At 43.2% G+C, this 20,000-nt stretch overlaps 1 protein-coding gene across 3 annotated transcripts in view; it reads left to right on the top strand.

Annotated features, from left to right (window-relative positions):
- The window catches only part of ssbp4 (single stranded DNA binding protein 4), a 97,031-nt gene that overhangs the window by 56,193 nt on the left and 20,838 nt on the right, over nucleotides 1-20,000 (top strand). For 2 of the 3 annotated variants that reach the window (XM_039811584.1, XM_039811583.1), the window contains exon 5: nucleotides 16,902-16,991. In XM_039811584.1, coding sequence (XP_039667518.1) covers nucleotides 16,902-16,991 — 90 coding nt within the window. Of the gene's footprint in view, nucleotides 1-11,244; nucleotides 11,449-16,901; nucleotides 16,992-20,000 lie in introns of those variants that run through there. The other variant, XM_039811585.1, reaches the window with a different exon arrangement.

Consider the following 20,000-nt stretch of genomic DNA (forward strand, 5'->3'; position numbering starts at 1 on the left):
TGTGTGTGTGTGTGTGTGTGTGTGTGTGTGTGTGTGTGTGTGTGTGTGTGTGTGTGTGTGTGTGTGTGTGGCTTCATGTGTACTGGGTCTTCCTGCCGTTCTGTGATCACTGGCATTTTTATTTTTTTTTTTTTTTTGTTTTTTTTTTTTTTTTTTTTTTTTTTTTTTTTTTTTTTTTTTTTTTTTTTTTTTTTTTTTTTTTTTTTTTTTTTTTTTTTTTTTTTTTTTTTTTTTTTTTTTTTTTTTTTTTTTTTTTTTTTTTTTTTTTTTATTTTTTTTTTTTTTTTTTTTTTATTTTTTTTTTTTTTTTTTTTTTTTTTTTTTTTTTTTTTTTTTTTTTTTTTTTTTTTAATAAAAAAAAAAAAAAAAAAAAAAAAAAAAAAAAAAATAAAAAAAAAATTTTTTTTTTTTTATAATACGTAATTTCAGTACAGAGTGACGGAGCAGAGGCTCAGATGGGGGTTGGTGTGTGTGTGTGTGTGTGTGTGTGTGTGTGTGTGTGTGTGTGTGTGTGTGTGTGTGTGTGTGTGTGTGTTGTAGCGCTGCACAACTCGGTCTGGTCTGTCCGTTGGAGGTGAGGAGGTGGGGAAAGAAGGGAGTCTGACTTGGGCGGGGCAGGGGCTAGGAGTGTGTGACTCCCCCCTCCTGCAAACAAGAGTGAACAGTAAGCATGTTTTACCTCGGCTATTAATCCTTTCTCCTGACTGGAGACCCAGGCCAAACAAAAAGAACAGAGGCATCTCTTCTTCTGCTTTCTTTAAATCTCTCCCTTTTCTTTCTTCTTCTCTGTTTTGCTATGCTTCTCTTTTATTCGCTCTGTTTCCCTCTGTTTCCCTCCTTCTTGTTCGCTTCTCTCTGTTGCTATCCCTCCCAGCCTATATCATCATGTCTCAGTGTGTGCGTGCGTGTACGTGTGCGTGCGTGCGTGCGTGCGTGTGTGTCCCCTCTCTGGTTCTCTCTCTGTGCGTGCCAGTGCTGTGCTATGCTGACTGAGACTGTGCTGGGGATATTTCTGTCAGCCTCTGTTTATTTATTGATGGCAATGCTGGTGAGAGATCGCCTGCCTACATGCGTGCTTGTGTTAAGAGAAAGTGAGGTGCTCTCCGGAACACTTTACCTCCTCTACTCCTCTCCACGACTCCTCCAGAGTAAATATTAGTTAACCTCCGTCCTAATGACAGTGTGGGGCCGACCCAGGAAGTGTTGGCTCTTTGACCTCTGAATAGCTGCACGGGAACCAGCTACTCTGTGCTGTCTGTAATGCTGAGGATGAAAGGCCGGTGTCACTGAAATGGAAGTTTAAATCATCCCTGAACAAGCACCACCCCGACGCACTGTCTCTGACAACAAGCTATGGCAAGCCGTGAGCCACGCTGCCTGGCAACTGGAAAAGTTCCTGGAAGCAAGAATGCAAATAGAGCACATTAATGTCAGATCTCATTGTATGTCAGGCCCCGCTGAACTCTGGGAGCCTGTCAACTGGTGGTCCAGAGGTCAGGAGGTCCCTCCAAGGCCATTTATTTCCCAGTGTGTCTTCCAGAGACGGACTGCGTGTCGAGCTCGTGGAGGTGGGATGGCAGAATGGGAGGAAGCAGGCAGGTATGGTTGTAAGGTTGCCGTCTCATGGATGGGTGAACTTCCGTCTGTTAGCCTCCTGTTCTACCACCCATCATTGGCAGCATTGTATCTACTACCTAATACTGCATATTCGGGCAATGTCAGAAAAATGGGAACAATGTTAAAGTCCCACCGTTACAATTTGGCAGTGTTCAAGCGATAGCGTTTTGCATAACGTTGCCCTCCTTGTTTAAAAGTCCAGTGTGTGGGAATTTCTCCCATCTAGCGTTGAGATCATATATCACCATCAACTCTCTCGCACCACGCAGTTCAAAGTACGTATTACAGCTACGGTAGCCTTCACGCTTCAAAAAGCCGGTTTCTTGCTCTTTTCAATATCCTTTTTCTTTTTCTGGGCGAAGAAGAAGATTTTGGATTTTGAAAAATTGAAAAAAAATGAGACGCCTATTATTGAAAATGATTAGGCCTTATTATGCTTTAATAATATTCCCCACAGTAACTGGGTTTACATTTCATTTGCTGTGTAACACAGAGGAACAGTGAGCTACACTACATAGAACTGGATGTTATGTTGCCCTGGCTCGCCACTGAATAGGAGACTACTGCGGTGCATGTTTAAGTTCATTCATTCATACAGAGCAGCGATAGCGTTGTGCAAGAAGGTTTGCGGTGGAAAATGTCACTTTTTGGAATAGGCGCACGTTAGCTATGTTACAGCCTAATGCCTTAACATACAATTATAAATCATCCTTGAGGGGAAATACAAATTGATGTGGAAACAGATTTCGACACAATGTAGACATTATTACAAGATGGTCACCCATTTTCTAGCAACATAATCACACCAGACGAAAGGGAAAAATAGCCTTAATTAGCTGTTTTTGACACATTACATACAGTATTTACTTTTGTTCATACACAAGTTGAACCAGGTAGCTCAGATCTAATTAGCTGACTCAACTGCATTCGTCTCAGTATTGGATTTTATTTTTAATTACTTTGGCCCTAGTTTGGTTATTATGTTTTGGCTGTTGGCTTCAGCAGTTCTTTACGCCAAGTGGGAGATATCATAGCTGTCAGAAAAACTCCATATCTCGTACTCGTAATTACAGGGTTTCCCCGCAGTGGAGGCACGCCACCTCACCTGAAAAAGCCCAGAAAAGAGACAGCCTACACTAACTATGATACCACATTAATACACTTTCATCAAACAAAGCGTGAACCTAAGGTAAGAAAAAAAGGAGCCGTGTTGTAGACGTTTGATTAGGAGAAGAGGTGCGTCAGGATCTGGGTGGTTTACTGCCACTCTTAAACTCTTTCCTGGGGGGAACCCTGGACTAGGAGCTTGACGTAAATGTTTTCCCACACGGCTGCTCATAGTTATGGTTTGTATGACATGACGTGAACGTAGCAAAAGCTCACACTTGAAACACGAGTACTGGCTGAATTGAAAGTGCTCAAAGGTGAATTAAAGTAACAGCAATAACAGTCAGCTCTTTTTTCCCCTTTGCTCTGTCCTGCTCTCTCTCCCTGTGTAACTGAAAGCAGCACCCCCCCCCCCAATTCCATTTTCTCCTTATCAGCTCACTACAACGTTGCCAGCACTCCCTTTCTCTTACACCTCCTCCATATTTGGCCATTCTCTCGTCTCATTTTTGCTCCCCATCATTTACTTTCTTTTTCTTTCCTCTTTTCTGACCTCTTTTCTTACTCTTTTTAACATCGTTCTCTCTTTCTTTATGCCTTTCTCCGTCAATTTTTCCCTCTTTCCTCAACGTGCCCCAGGGCCCTCAGAGTTTCAGCAAGCTCCACAGACTGTCCATTGTCTCGGGAATGTGGTTTGCGGTCTCCCCTCACCTCCTCGTCCTCCTCCTCCTCGTCCTCCTCCTCCTCCTCCTCCTCCTGTCTGGCAGGAGACAGGGTTAGGTGTGTTTGGCTGCTAGGTCCTCAAGGCCACTGGACCCAATTAACCAACCAACTAACTAGTCAGGCTAAAATTGGCATTATCGGCAGTGGAAATCTGAACAGTGTTTAGAGAAGACGGTAGAAGATGATATTTGACATGTATGTCTGTTGTTTCAAGCCGTCTAGAGATGCTCATCCTGACCGGCTTTGTACACTGAGTTGTTTAATTGGTGCAAACTTGTGTAAAGCAATGATTATTTGGTCTCAAAAGTCGCCTGGAAAAACAGACATCAAGTTTCTTAAAAGAATATAAAGATGCTCAGACATTTTTTTTTTTTGGTTTGCACAAATGGGTCACTGCTTCTAAATGTTCTCATTAAAGGTTGTTGGGTTAGCTGACTGCTTGATCCTCCTGAAATTAGTTTGGTCTTCATGTGCGAGTAATTCTTACAGTGTGCGCATTAGTATGACGGCAGAGATGACGCAGAGTGAGACACATAAGAGTCCCAATCACTGCCAGTGTAAAAGCTTCATGTGGATTTCTATATTTATCAAAATATTTCAATCTGATCGCGTCGTTTGTAAGGTGGAGGTGGTGCACATGGTGGTGCCTCTGGGATACGAAATGGAAATGTGTGTGTGTGTGTGTGTGTGTGTGTGTGTGTGTGTGTGTGTGTGTGTGTGTGTGTCTCATACACCCAACCCCCCAATGTCTGGCGCTCAGGAGGACTGCTCCTATGGGAATGCCTCTTCCTGCCTGGTCTCACACACACACACACACACACACACATACACACACACACACACACACACACGTAATTTAAAATAGAAATGGGGTGAGTGGATCAGACTGGCGTGCGATGGTTTTAAATGTCTAGTCTGTCTCTGTTGGCTGCTAAACATAAGTGTCGGACACACAGAATCAGAGGGTGAGAGTTTTGGTCTGAATGTCAAAATGTGCAGGCGTGTATCTATTGTTATAGTAGAGAAGAATAAAATTAGGCTGCGACTGGACTTTTATTTCTCAACGTTTCTCTTATTCTGTTCTCCAAGCACGGTGTTTACTCTGCTCCTTTTTTGCTATTACCACATTATTCAGGATAATATATGGTAATTCTTCAACTGTTTCGCTCTAAAGACGTCTGACTTCAGCTTTGAGGTCCACCATGTTGCTTTAGGCACTATGGAATGTGTACAGCCCGACTGTAACTCCCCGGCTGGCTGCTCACAGTATACGGCACCACCACTCCTCTCGTTTTCATCTCGCACCTTCTCAGCTCTGCAGAAATAAAATCCAGTTGTGTGTGCATAACAAGAGAAAAGGGGAGAGAGAGAGAGAGAAAAAGTGAGCGAGAGAATATGTAAGACTGCCAAAGAATAAGGAGGAGGTAGATATTGCTAACAAGGTTGCCAGAGACTCTTTTCATTTTTAATAGTCCCGTAGTAGGTCTGGCTGATAAAGTGTTATGTTATATTATTAAATCTTGGCCAAGTTTGAGCTGCAACTGATTCCAACGGTAGCAAGTGTGAAAAGTGAGTCTGTAGGTAAGATACACTGCAGCAAAGATAATGGACAGGATCTTTCAGCCAGTAAAGATGTACAGTATGTGTGTTTCAGATTTTTAAAAGATCATTAAGAATACATTTCTTTAAAGCTTTTACATTTCAGTAAGGAGTTTGTATAAATAAATAAGAAATAATTGGCAACTCTCCGTTTTGCTAATACTTTTCCTCGGTTTAATGCCATAGTAGTGATTCAACAGACAGCTTTTTTCACTTTTCAAAAAACTATGAGTGAGGGGTCCTTCCTTCGCTGCAAACATACTTAAAGCAACACTAGAGAACTTTTCCCGCTTCGTTCCCCCTACAGGGTGGAAGCGGAATTGTCTATTACATTACATTATGCAAGTTTGCCAGATCGGGTAGCGGATCTGTAGTTCGAATGAACTGGACAATGTAATGTAATGGATAATTCCGCTTCCAACCTGTAGGGGTACAGAAGCAGGAAAAGTTCTCTAGTGTTGCTTTAAAGCTACATTGTGTAAGAATTACTCCCATCTAGTGTTGAGATCATATATCGCAATCAACTCTCTCTTGCCACGCAGTATTGCAGCTACGGTAGCCTTCACGCTTCAAAAAGCGAAGGTGTACAAAAGGCCGTCTATCAGCCGTCATTGTTGGAGTTCATGCGTTCTCTTAATACATCCATGAGTCCATGTCGGAGAGCGCGCCACCTGATGGAAAGGAGAGAGAAAGAAAAGGAGACTGCAGCGGTCCGGAGGATAATTAACTAGTTGGGATTTGGTGTGTACCTCCAAAGCAGCTCCAATGTTCACTCTTTTTCCAGTCTATTGTTCTTTTCAATATCCGTTTTTCTTTTTCTGGGTGAAGAAGAAGACTCCTGTTCCTGAAATTTGGATTTTGAATATGTGTGGTCCTCCATGTTTCCTTCTTCAAACTTGCCGTGGCCGGGAAGCGACGATACCCATTAGCAGCAGCTTTGAGTCAAAAACGCGAAAGGCGGAGCAGTATAGCCTTACCGGCTAACGTATTTCAAGATGGCGCATCATTATGGAGCGTCTACCCCAAGGGGGTAAGCTTCGCTTTAGAACTCAAACCTCCTGTCACTACCCAAAATGAGTAGAGTGCAGCTTTGAGTTGCGCATGCTCAGATTTAAACGGTTTACGGCATAACGTGTCATACCCGATGTTAGCCGAGTCAGACCGGCTTTGGTCGAGTGCAAATGTGAGTTGCGCATGGTCAGATTTAAGATGGAAATCATTTGTAAAACGTTTTAGCTATCTATGATTGTTTGGTTGCTAACGTTAGCTCAAAATGCCATTAAAGTGACAGACTTTGTGTCTGATTGCTAAGTTGTAGCTAGCAGTCATTTCAAAAACGTTTTAGCTCTCTATGATTGTTAGATTGCTAACGTTAGCTCAAAACGCCATTCAAGTGACAGCCGATGTTGTGTTTGATTGCTAACTTGTAGCTAGCAGTCATTTCAAAAAGTTTTAGCTATTTATGATTGTTTGACTGCTAACGTTAGCTAAAAACGCCATTAGCATCTAGTAGGCTAGCTACTTCATTGCTAACGTTAGCTAAAACGCCGTTAGCATCTAGTAGGCTACTTGATTGCTAACGTTAGCTCAAACCGCCGTTAGCATCTTGTAGGCTACTTGTCGCAAAGTGACGCATCGCACGACTCACATCTGCACTCGTCGCAAAGTGACGCATGCGCAACTCAAAGCTGCACTCTACTCATTTTGGGTAGTGACACCTCCTACGGCACCATTTTGATGCTACAAAACGATCACTTTCCATTAGCATTCCACTGACTGCCATTCATTTTGACATCACTTTGACAGCGAATAACTCTACATCCGAAGCGTTTAAAGACTCTATTTGTCCATTGTTTATTTCTAAAGAAACACGACAAAGTGTAAAAGGCTCCATTACCTTGTATCTCACGTTATGGCTCCGTAGCAGACGTTTTTGTAAAAATAGGCTAACGATTGTGTCACATAGTAGAGGAATTACCGTACAGTACAGGAGAAGCTCGCAGGCAGTTTCGACTTACATGAGCTGTTTAGGTTTAATTACTAATGTTAACTAGCATTTTAGTTAGCAATAATTAGCCTGTGCTCATGTTATCTCCTTACATATACCTACGCTCTCCGTCTCTGTAAGATTGGGAATGATTGAGATTTCTCTTGGCACAGCTACCAGAAGACTTACAACTTTCAGACAGATTGCTCACGTCACATTTACTTCATCTCTCTCAGTTGGAGGCTGTACAGTAACGCTCAGCGCTCACCGGAAAAGTGCTTCTAATATCCTTCACTGGTCTCCTTCCAGAGCAACGGGATCTGTTGGTCCATTCTTATATACTGTCTATGGTCTACCCCAGTTCATGCAAGCGCAAATGTAAAATTCCAAGCCAATAGGAATTCTTGAAATTGATGGTGGTGGCCAATATTCATGAAAAAGGACAAGTTTGTGAAGGGCAATACAGATTTTGATAATGAACAACTACAAACGTTACACACTGGAGCTTTAAGAACCAACATACATGAACAGGGGACACTGCGATTACATGGTCAAAGCAGCATGGGCAGGAGCAGGCGTTCAAACTGAAAACAGTGGCATTACAAAGAAATTTACCAGGAATGTGCGTTTGCACGTATGTGTGAGCGGCCAACGCTGCATTTTGCTGCCTGACGTAGAGCTGCGGTCTGGCAAAAGTTGATCCAGGTACATTTATATGCATGACTAGATTAAGTTTCAGTGTTTATGTCCAATGATTGAGTGTGGAATGCTTCTATTCTTATTCTTATTATTTTCTAAAGTGTTGCTAAAACCAATAGATTAAGCAGCTTTCATCCTCCTCTGTGCTCACTAATTGCCCTTTTAAAAAATCTTCCTTCCTCCTGTTTCAATCTTTCAAGAAATATTCCTATGTACATTTGTTGAGACAGAAATCTAGCCAATTTATAACCATGACGAATGCAATAAGCAGATAATTTGCAAATCATCATTGGGATCCGCAATCTAGTGTAAACAGTTTGTAGGCTGCAGGAACATGAATGTAGATGTCTAAACTTACAACAAATAAATATTTGCAGATATGTAAATGTCACTTGCTATTGCTCGTTAAATGTCATTGTTCGTAGTGCACATACAGATATACTGTATGTGCTTTTCTGAGAGTGTGCACATGTACAGTATGTGCTGATGCTTTCTACTGTTGGATCCTCTGTTGCTATTATTTAGCATCACTCTGAGACGTTCAGTGCATTCCTGAAGTCTTTTTTCGGTGATGATTTGTTTATGATTTGCATACCTTTTGTGGTAACCGCTTTACCTCAACTTTTCCAAGAATTATATTCTACAAACCTCAACGGCAGCGGCTGTGAACCTGTTGATTTTCTGCTGTGGTTTTTTACCCCACATGTAGGTGGAAAAGTGACAATGAAAGCGGTGACGGAGGTTGAGGTGTTGTAGCTGAAAATAGTGAGCCTCTTGCCTGGTTGGCAGTGTGCAATATACTGTATGTCTTTTGGTTGCATTGTATTCTGGTCTATACGCAGGCTGATCAGATGTTATCTGTGCTTCTTTTATAATGGATTTCTCTTTGTAAGATAGATGAGCGTTGGTGTAAAAGCTGATGAAAGACGGTGTTGCTCTTTGATTCTGAGGTACTGACACAAGAACCTGCCACTTACTGCAGATGTTTTACACCGGGGAATATTTATTTAGAATAAGAAAACAATGAAATAGACCCAGAAAATGCAATGCGCATCATCACACACAGCTTTGTAGCACTGTCAAGTGTGACGAGTGTGTTAGCGTGCCTGCCATCACCTGTGAAGTGGCCTTTCAGGGGATGATCTACCTGCTCCGTCCTGATCTGCAGCCCTCTCTGACCTGCAGCGCTGAGCGGAAAATACACACTCCGCGTCTGGACTAGCGTGACACCCGCCAGTTATTTTAAAAGGACAAGAGATAGAGCACGATAAAATCATTTCCCCTATCTCTCTCCCTCCTTTCTCAGATTTACGCTTACACACCTTTCATTCTTCCACTGTATTCTTCACATTAGGTTATGTCTCCAAGCTCCAAGCATTCTATTATTCCCTAATTAGCGGCATTAATAATCTTCAATTAGGCATATAGCGCTGGGTGCATGTGGAATTCTGCCTATTCATTCAAAGTGTGTGTGTGTGTGTGTTTATGTGCGCGTGTCGACGAGCATCATCGTGACACCCTGTCCTCTGTTTCTCTGGTGGCTTTCCACCCAACACCAACTGCCTAATGAGGGAGTGAAAGGCCACGGGCAGAGGAGGCGGGGGCTACATATAAGTGTGTATACATGCACTTGTATATGTGTGTGTGTGTGTGTGTGTGTGTGTGTGTGTGTGTGTGTGTGTGTGTGTGTGTGTGTGTGTGTGTGTGTGTGTGTGTGTGTGTGTGTGTGTGTGTGTAATTAAAGAGCAGTGCCAGCAGGGGACCTGTGTTAGAAAGGGTCACAAGAGCGAGCAGCAGGCCATCGCCAACCTTTGGTCATTAACTACCGACACCGCCAATAAAGGCATGCGTGCGTGCGTGCGTGCGTGTGTGCGTGCGTGCATGTGTGTGTGTGTGTCAGCAGGCCAGCTACTAAATTACTTTACATCAATAAGTGTTTCACTCACTTTATGCAAGTTTGTGTCACTTTCGTTTAGCTTATACCTTAGCTCCAAGTGGGATTGAGTTAAACCCTTCCTGCTAGCGCCTCCTAGTTTCAACATTCTTGTCGTTGTACTAAAGCAGCGACTAAAGATTATTTTGATTATCCAATAATATATTGATACTATATTGATTGTTTGTAAGTGCAAGCATTTCAGAAGTGGAAACCAGAACATGTTTGGCATCATTTCTTGATAAATTACTTAAATAAATGATCAATTATCTAAATAGTTGGCCAACTAGCCAACCTCTGAGTCAAACTAACATTGTGATGTATCGAAGAGGCATGTGAATGACTTAGTGTAAATGTACAGGATGATAGCTTAAGGAGAATTTGGGTTTATTACAACCTGGGTCTTATTTTTTGGTTTATCCATAATATCTTTTGATTATGAGGATGATGGTTGTAGTCAGTGAGCTCTAGGAAAATGGAAACACTGTTACAGCAAAGTTTGAAACGATGGGTCAGATGATCAGAGAGGCTGTAAACAAACTAAAAGGTCAGCCAGATCTACGGCAAGTACAGTAGGTCAGAGTTGAAACAGGGAGTCGGCCTGTAAACTGCAATTGATGTTTTTAAGACACTGTTTTTTGGCTTGTTTTTATTTATTTATTACGAGTTGCTTTGTCTGTCATGTGGTATGGATTCCTCCCTTCATTCTGTCAGCTGCCATCCAGCCCACAGAGAGTCACCACATCAATATCATGTTTACAGGAGGCAGAATTGTCTGTGTCGCTGCATTGGTTTGTTTCATCTCAGAGCAGGTTTTCTTCAGGTGTCTGTCTGCGTGCATATATGTGTGCACAAATGTGTGTGTGGTTAGGCCATCTGCACTCCAGAGTGTGTTGTCTATACTGTCAGGCAGTATGTGGGAATTGCCATAGGTTGATTGGTTAGCCTGAGAGGCAGCAGCGGGAGTAACGGCAGGTGCTTCAGGGCAGCAGGGGGAGCTCCGGGCGACGTCCCCCAGCCACAGCGCCTTCCCCCTGGGCTTCCAGCTCCGAGCGGTGCCTGGGTAGCTGGGAGGCAGCTTCTGGGGCTCTGATGCTGGGACGAGATGCTAGGGAGACAGAGGTGGTGCGAGGAGGAGGAGGGTTATGTGTATGTGTATGTTTGTTTGTGTTTGTGTGTGTTCTGTTGGGGGATCCCAAGCAAATTAGTTTACCGGTAATTAATTCACCTGATTGACATAACAGCTGCCGGAGCTATGGGAAGGCAACAGCGTGTGTGTGTGTGTGTCTGTGTGTGCGTGTATGTGAGAGAGAGTATATTTGGCTGCATACCTGCCGTGGAGGGCATTTCCATGTTGCAGGTTTGGGAGTCTGATTCCTGGCAGAGACGCCCGGCAGCTCTCCGTCTTCCATCGATTAGACCCGTCTGTCGGCCGGCAGCCCTGCTTACACACTCCTATCTCCCCGCTAATCTTTATAGAGTTGACTTCAGTGACAGAGTTATTGGAGCACTTGAAGCTGAGGGGAGAGGAGGAGAAGGAGGCTGTGACAGAAGGACAAATGAGGGAGTTGGGAGGAGAGGGTGATGGCGATGACAGTTGCAGGCGGCGTGGAGAGGAATTCCTGGTTTGGTTTCGGAGATAACGGAGATGCACGAGATGAAACCAGCCATTTGTCTGCAAATCAGTCTGCAAGCTACAGAAACTACATGTATGGACACACAATGGAGTGTTCATTCCCGCGCAAGCACATCCCAACGTACACATCCATGTTTTAAAACTCAGGTAACTTTCTTCGCAGCAGGAGTTCTTCACATTAACAGCTCCAACCTGATTTTTTTTTAGCAACATTTACTTTTGTTTATGGAGCAGACAGAAAATGAGGGGGAAAAAAGAAAGAATGTAGCAGGTATAAACAGAATAATGAGACAGATGCAGAGAGCCCTGTATAATGTAAGCTCTTAGAAGAGTTGGACTGGACTGTGTGTGTGTGTGTGTGTGTGTGTGTGTGTGTGTGTGTGTGTGTGTGTGTGTGTGTGTGTGTGTGTGTGTGTGTGTGTGTGTGTGTGTGTGTCTGCATGTGAACATGTTGTGTTCAGAGCCTTAGGGTGCCAGTATGGACATTTGTAAATGTTTATGAACACGTTACACTGTTTCTGTGTGTGTTTGAGATATGTAGAGTGTGTGTGGGGGTCGCTGAAGAGGCTGAGCACTTGCGATCTGAAGGAAACACATGCTTGCACACACACACAAATTCTCAGACACTCAAACTTGCGCTAACAGGTTGGTATCAGTGTTGTTGTGGCCAGCAGGTAGCAATGTTTTGGCCTGCTTGTCTGGACCCAGATAACAGCAGATCCATTACCCCCTGGAAGCCGAGGTCTGATCACCGGGCAGATAGAGCCGCTCACTCACTGTCTATGGGCCAGCCAGCCAGCCAGCCAGCCAGCCAGCCAGCCTCCACCGAGGAGCTAAATAGGATCGCAACCAGGACCAAAAGAGAGCAGACCTCTTCTGTTAGAGGCAATGATCAAATACATGCCAGATGATAACTACAGAAGGAATTTTTTTAGTTTTTTATACGTTTACACAGAAGGAAAAAAAAACTCATATATGCCTTTTTGCCTATAGTTTGAATATGAGCTTTAGCCTGCTCAAATATAAGATAAAACGAACTGCGTTGTATCTATTTTGTCCAGGCTCTGAGTCCAAACATTGTAAACTACATATATAAGACGTTCAACACTGTCAAATGTTCCCCTTCTTATTGTCTTTTTAATATTCATTCCATGAAAAGGTATTGTGTGTCACGCCCAAACTGGCTGATTATCAGGTACAGACAGCATGGAAGCAAATTCATGCGTGTATCATTTCAAATAATTATTCTTTGTCCTAACTAAAGTTTTGGCCGGTGTTAACATAAACTTCACCTTTTGCATCTCCTGTTTTTGGCTAAGATAAGATAAGAAACACTTTTTTAATGAGAAAACATTAGTGAAATTAGGAATTTATGTTTCCCTCAAAAACCAGACTATTCTTTAAAATATGAACTCAAATAGCCACAATCAGAGCCACACAACACAGAACACTCTGGGAGAGACAATCAATGGACAGTGAGCTTTAGATTTTGCAAACATACTTCATTGATCTACAAGCTCTTTTTCTAATATGGAGGAGCGGGAGGCTGCAGAATTAGGACTGAAGATGTTATAAAGCGAACAAGCAGGATCATTAGTTAAAATGGGATGCTGAATGAAGATAGCTTGTATGAAAATTGATTTGAAATGAATGAAGATAATGTCATGAAATGCAGCACAGATTTTAGTAGATGGTTTTCTATGGAGGTGGAGAGAGAGAGTGAGACAGAGGAGTGTGATGTGTGTGAGGAGTTAACACTGTGCAGGCATTGTGCATCAGGTTTGTTTGTGTGCAGAGAGAGAGAAAAGAGGTAGATACAGGGCAGCTATCAAAAGCCACAGGCTGCTTTAAACTCCATCTCTGTTTCTTTTTCTCTCTTTCTTTTCTCTTTTTTTCCCTCTACTCTCTCTGCCTCTATCTCTCTCTATCTCTCTCTGTCTCTCTCTCTGCCTCTCTCTCTCTCTGTGTGTGTGTCTCTCTCTCTGTGTGTCTCTCTCTCTCTTATTCTCTCTCTCATTTATTCTCTCTCTCTCTCTCTCTCTCTCTCTTTATTCTCGCTCTCTGTCTCTCTCTCTCTCTCTCTCATTCTCTCTCTCTCTGTTCCCTGGCCATGCTGATGATTGACGGCCTGAGGGTTTTAATGGGCACTGGAGAGCAGGAGCTGAGGTCGGGGTTGTCATGGCAACTAGGAGAAGGGGCCTTTTGCTGCTGCTTCACCTGAGTACTGTGGAGCCTCGCTGGCTGGTTGAGGGAGGCAGCCACACACACACACACACACACACACACACACACACACACACACACACACACACACATATATACACACATACACACTCTCGCCACAAATACTTACATGCCAGCACCACTTCCATTCACTCTTCCTTCTCTCATCGAGATGCCCTGCCCTTCATCCAGCCATCTCTGGCCTTCTCTCTTCCTTTTCTCATTTTCATTTCCATCCTCCTTTTCTTTTTCTCTCTGCTATCCCTTAGTAGATAATGCTCTGCGATACGCTACAGCTGGTTAACCGCGTTTGCATTTGTGTAATATGCCTATCGTTCTTGCTGTCCCATTGTTCGATAACAGCTCACAATGACACGCTTTGTAGGGCCCAGTTGAGGTCAGATGTGTCTTAGGTCGCTCTGGGTTTTTGTAGGAGATCCTGCAAAGTTGCTCCATCTATCAAGCTAATTTCACACACTTATTCATTCTGTTATGTCTGTTATGGAGGTCTTCGGTTCAAAATGTGGACACGATCCGAGACAGACCACCCGTACCTGACACGTGTAAATAAATGTTTTTTAAAAAGAGACCCCATTCACAAAGGATCCGAGGACGGTTATACCCCATCCAAATACACGCCAGGATCATTTAGACTCAACCCAAAATGTGCTTGACCCCAACATACCCAACTAGAGAGAGGACACCACCTAACAGTCAGCAGCCATTGGAAAGGGGAGCAATACATTTCATTTTCCCTCCTGCAGCTCACAGTTCACACTGTTCATCCTGACTGAAAAAAACACGTTTGTATTTTGCAGTGATTATGATGGTGATCAGAGCTGATAATGGGTCAGCCAAGATCCACACAGGCATGACACAAGCAACAACACAACAGGATCTGACCCAGTTAGACTGAATATAATATGGTCAGAGCCCGACTCTGGTCCTGGGTTGGGTCCCCGTTACGAGGAACTGTGTTGACTCGTGAAAACGTCTTCTGGAAGTGTGCATCGTTGCCCTTATTTGATAGTTAACAGTTGAGAAGCAACACAGATGACAGGTCTATGATCTCATGACAGGTGAGATGACATGCAACAAGGGTCCTCAGCCGGAATCAGATTGTAAACGTTGCAGCCACTTCGCAGCCTTGTGTCCCAGACCACCAGGCTACAAGGACGCTCTAGGAGATATAACAAGTTAAATGCATAAAACTGTGCATTCACCTCATATCAGTGGAGTTAGGTCCAGGTTAACTGCCTCCTCTTCTCTCTCTCTCTCTCTCTCTCTCTCTCTCTCTCTCTCTCTCTCTGTGGTGTGTGTGTCCTGCCTCATGGCCCCGGGGCCTGTTAGTTAGTGTCTGGGCCGTGAGGGTCAGCCGAGGGATGGAGGGATTGTTTGCTCTGGAAGTGAGTGAAGCTCTAGTTACAGAGTTACAGTGGGGGGAGGGGCAAGAGGAGAGCATTGTGTGTTTGTACATTTTGTGGAGAGTCTATGATGCAGTGCAGTAGCTAACAGATTTTTCCGAAATTAAACAGCAGTATTAACACCTTTTTAAAGCTTCTGTGGATCCTCTGTGATTGTGCAACTCCAACCTGGACTTGTGATTTATATGAGCAGTTTTCTGATCTACCGCCTCCATTTTTAACACATGGTTACGTTTAGGTAACTAAAACTACTTGGATAAGCTTAGGGAAAGACTTTGGTCATGGTTTGACTGTCGAAGAGACAAGATGCAAACCACAGTCTGTGGTGTCAAAGTCTAACATTGTGACCTTTTTGGAAAGTGTAACTTTGTCAAGCTACTTCTACGTTTGCTTCTCAGATCGTCATTATTCACAAACTATAAGTCACTTTTTGTCAGGAAAATAGAAAGATAGGTTGCTCTAAGTGTTTGCGCTTACAAGAGATGTGTTTGTAGCTTAATCTTCAACGGTGTGAGATCCTCCTGTAACACACAAATCGGCTCCACATTCGGACTGAAAATGTATTCTTTTGGTAACTTTTTGGTTTCCTCCTCTTATCGCGCCGGCCACGTGTGAATGTCGAGCTCTGACAAAGCAGTCATGACCAAACACCGCCTGTCAGCCTCACTGCCTCACTGCCTCAGAAGAAAACCAGAGCAGCGAACTTCACATCTGTCTTCTCCTCGATGTTGAAAATCATTATAATTGAGAGCAAAGATGAAGGAAATATTGCCAGAAATATATTTGGAGGCCATATTCCAAATGGGGCGGCATGCAGGACTAAAGGAGGCCCTGTATAAATCAAGATTATGGTACTGATTTACATTTGTGACGTTATTCATCACTATGAAGTAGGACCTAAACACTGATAGAAATATAACAAAATCCACCACAGCATTGGGGCTGGGCTGGGTAATGATCCTCAATACTTTTAATCAATGAGATGTGTCTGTAATGTTGAGTATAAAAAGTGTTGAGAGCTGGCAAGGAGAGCTTGATCAGAGTTTTATTGTTGTAACTAATTCTTGAATTAGATAATTCCTGATCTAAAGCTTAATTAGGAAATAAGAGGTTTGGCATTCCATTTAAAAAAAAGAGAGAAGAGTTTATCTAGAAGAACATGCCATCTTTTGTATCAAAACTTTGGGACTTGGACTGAAAATGTTTGAGCTCCAGCCCTACATGGAGGCACCACTAAGGCTTTAAATGTGAGGCAGTTGCAGGAAGTGTTGGGTTTTTGACATTTAGGAATATTTTTGTTCCATCAGAGTTTGTGTAAATGTACAATTTGCACATTTTCGAGTAGTTTTTATTGGTCAATAGATCAGTTTGGAACATTTCTCAGGAGGAATGGACTAGTAGAGAAATGGGGGGGGGGGAGCAAATAGGAGCTGATCTAAAAATAGTTAGTCTCCTTTGTATTAGAGAAAGAAACAGGAGCTGTGCATTTGTAGGACTCTTTCCTGTTCATAGCCCTACCCCTCTCGCACATCTTCAAGTTCAGCTAGTTCTTAAATGGCTCGATTGATTTGGCTGTCTGTTGCGGTCAGATGGCGCATCGTTCGAACTACTTCACTAGGAGCACTTTAAAGCCTTAATGTTCCCCCTAAAACTATCTGTATCTTGACAAGATAGTTTTGTGTCCATCAAATAATTTATCACTGTGACTAAATAATCATATCTTCATCAGTTATCTGTAATTGTTCAATTTGTGTCCAGAAATTCAGTGAGTGTAATCAGGGTTGGAAGTTTTGCAGCAGATCATTTCTGCACGCCATATCTCTCTTTCCATTATTTTCACTGTGCACTGGATTATTTTAACGCCTTGCTGATTGCTGTACACTGTGTGCTGCACCATCAAACATGGATACTTACGAGTAAGCTGTTCTTTCTTGTGTTTTTTTTCTTTTTCAGAGTGCGGCCGCTGCTCCCAGTCCAGTGATGGGCAACATGCCACCCAACGACGGCATGCCAGGAGGACCCATGCCCCCGGGCTTCTTTCAAGTAAGAAAAAGAACTTTCTCGCTGACTTCATCCCTCACCCACCCCCAGCTTCACCCATCCCACAACCCCCGACAGCCCCTCTGCCCCTCCCATAGCCATCGCTAAGCCTATCCTTCTGTCTCCTCCTCCTTTTTTTAGCCTCTTTAGCTGTCCTAATCCCTGTCCAGATGTGTTCCCTTCTCTGTCTCTCCGCCTCTGTCCCATATGTCCACGCTCGTGTTGTTAACTCCTGGTGCTCTGTGTGAAGCTGTAGATACTACTAACTGACTTCTAGAGAGCTTTTTTGATGCGCCCAAATATGAAATGTTGCTTTAGTGAGCAAGTGAAAGTGCTAGATTTATTTATTTTAGGAGAGGAGAGGAGGCTATTTTCTCTGATTTGTGGTACTTGTGTTACTAATTCCTCCTGTCATCGCTGTTCTGTGAAGGCTGTCTCAGAGCCTGACGAGGTCACACACATTCTCTCTCTCTCTCTCCTCTCTGTGTTTCCATCACTCTCTCCTTTCTCTCTCAAACGCGAACATGCAAACACGCAAGCCTCATTTGACACTTTCACACATATTGAACTAGTAACACTTTAAAAGTTTAAAATATCTGCATTCGCAAAGATATTCACCAAAGTGGGAGAGGTGAAAAGAGAACTGAAAAATTGTTTTCACCTACAGCTACTTTAGTTACATCTCAAAGTTCCAATCTAGAATATCAGTATCAAGACAGTTGCTTAAGTGAAAAGGTAGTTTGACGTAAAGAAAAAAATCGCCTGCAAATGTTAGATTCTGTCACATCAGTCCAGTCCATGTTGGTTTTTTTTATGAAAGTAAAGGAATAATTCTTGCTGTGTTATCAATGGTCAGGACATGCTGAAGGTCTTTTGATTGTACAAAGTGTCCCATAATCAAAAGATTAATCAAGTTTAATCCCTGCAACAGCCATTCATCCTTCTCAGGTGTCCTTGAGCAAGACTCCACACCTTTGACACTTGTCTGTCTCTGGATAAGAGCCTTTTAAAGGAATAGTTCGACATTCAGGGAAATGTGCTTGTTCGTTTTTTTTTGTTTTTTTTGCCGAGAGTTAGATGAGAACATTGATGTCGCTCTGTATGGTAAAGATGAAGCTACAGCCAACAGCTAGTAAGTTTAGCTTAGCACAAAGACTGGAAACGGGAGGAAACAGCGAGCCTGGCTCTGCCGACTTTAACAAAATATGACCACTAGCATCTCTAAAGCTCACTAATTAAATTGTTACCACATTGTGGTCATTTTTTTTCACTTGAGCTAAGCTAACCAGTTGAGATACACCCTGTTAATTTATGATATTTTGCTGGTAGGCAGAGTTAGCTGGCCGGCTGCCTGTTTCCAGGCTGCCTGTTACCGGCTGCTGGCTGTAGCTTCATGTTTACCATGTTTAGTTGCAGCACTAATAACTGAATACGTATTTGGTCAAAGTCTGTTTTGGTTACTTAAAACAAAATGTGCAGTATTTCATAATGCTCTGCATGTTATTAATGGTTAGGCATGTTTTACAACATGTGCTCCTATGAGACGTTTAGTATGCCTGATGCATAAATACATACAGTGTGGAACTGTATAGCCCATGTGTTGTCTTGTGCTGTTTGATTGGCAGCATGTCGTGTGTGCGTGTGAGTGAGTATGTGTGCGTGTGTGTGTGTGTGTGTGTGTGTGTGTGTGTGTGTGCAGTGGTCGTGGAGAATGTTAATGATGTATGAGCAGTGAGCAGGCCAGGGAGAAAGCTATCTGATGGCATTGCATGAGTGACATTGCTTTCCATAAATAGACCCTGTGTGCATGGCAGACAGACAGACCGACAGACAGACAGACAGGATGGGCAAAGAGAAGGCAGGGATAAGAGAGACGGGATGGATGGTTTCTTTCCAACGCTGCAATATTCACTCTCTTGTCTTTGCTTAGCTCAGCTAATCTGAGCAGCAAAGCAGGCAAATATAAAGAAAACAGAAAATTAAAGTGTGAACATAGAGCCTGCAAAAAAACAGAGACAAAATGTTCCCCGCACCTCTCCAAACTTTACATCACATTTCTGTAAATCAAGCAGACAGTGTTGCAAGAACAGCAGCATATTTCACTGTGTTGGAGCGTGTTCATATGGCATCTTTCAACTTCAGCTATAGAGCTGAAACCACACACACTGCTTAGGTAGCTGACATTCACTCCCTGGTGAACTAATGGCTGCAGTCTCCTCTGGAAATGCAGGCTACTGAGTTTTCTGCAGTTCATTTATTCATTCAGGTGAACGGGAAGCAGATTTTTATTATCTTATTGTTGAGATTTCACTCATATTCTCTCTCACTGCTCTCCGTTACGCTGGAGGTAAGGTCAGCCGTTTGACAGTGTGAAATGTCCACCTTTTGTAGAAGACTCAACAATGTCTGATATGTTTTCGATGTGAACTGTGATTTTGCATTGTGAATGGGTTGTATCTACTAAAACTGAATTTTCTCTGTGCTTGAGTCATTTCTCATCTCCGGGTCTGCTTCCTCCTGCCACCTTCTCTCTCTCTCCTCTCTCCTTCGTACGCCTGGCATCCTTCTCCATGACATTTCCCCACTCTATCCATTTCCCGTGTCTTTGAAACTATTGTTTTCTCGCTACACACACACACACACACACACACACACACACACACACACACACACACACACACACACACACACTGCTTCAGTGACACTCACCAACTCTGTGTGTGAATTGTTCGCTTGCGCTGTGTGTGTGTGTGTGTGTGTGTGTGTGTGTTGCAGAAATGTTTCCCAGTTGCACTAGCGCGGTAATTAACATGGGTGACCCCAACACTGTTATTGGCTACAGTCCTGGGAGAGAGGGATGAGGGGGCAAAGGAGGGACAGTGGAGGAAGGTGGAGGAGGAGGGTGTCCTCTGCCATGCTTCCCTAATCTGTAGCTCACAGGACGAGCTGGGCATCGGACTCCTGCAGAGAGAAAAAGCAAGATGAAGAGAGACATGCTTTAGGTAGGAGGAC

This window comes from Perca fluviatilis, chromosome 9 (genome assembly GCF_010015445.1).
Source record: "Perca fluviatilis chromosome 9, GENO_Pfluv_1.0, whole genome shotgun sequence".
In the NCBI taxonomy this organism is placed as follows: domain Eukaryota; kingdom Metazoa; phylum Chordata; class Actinopteri; order Perciformes; family Percidae; genus Perca; species Perca fluviatilis.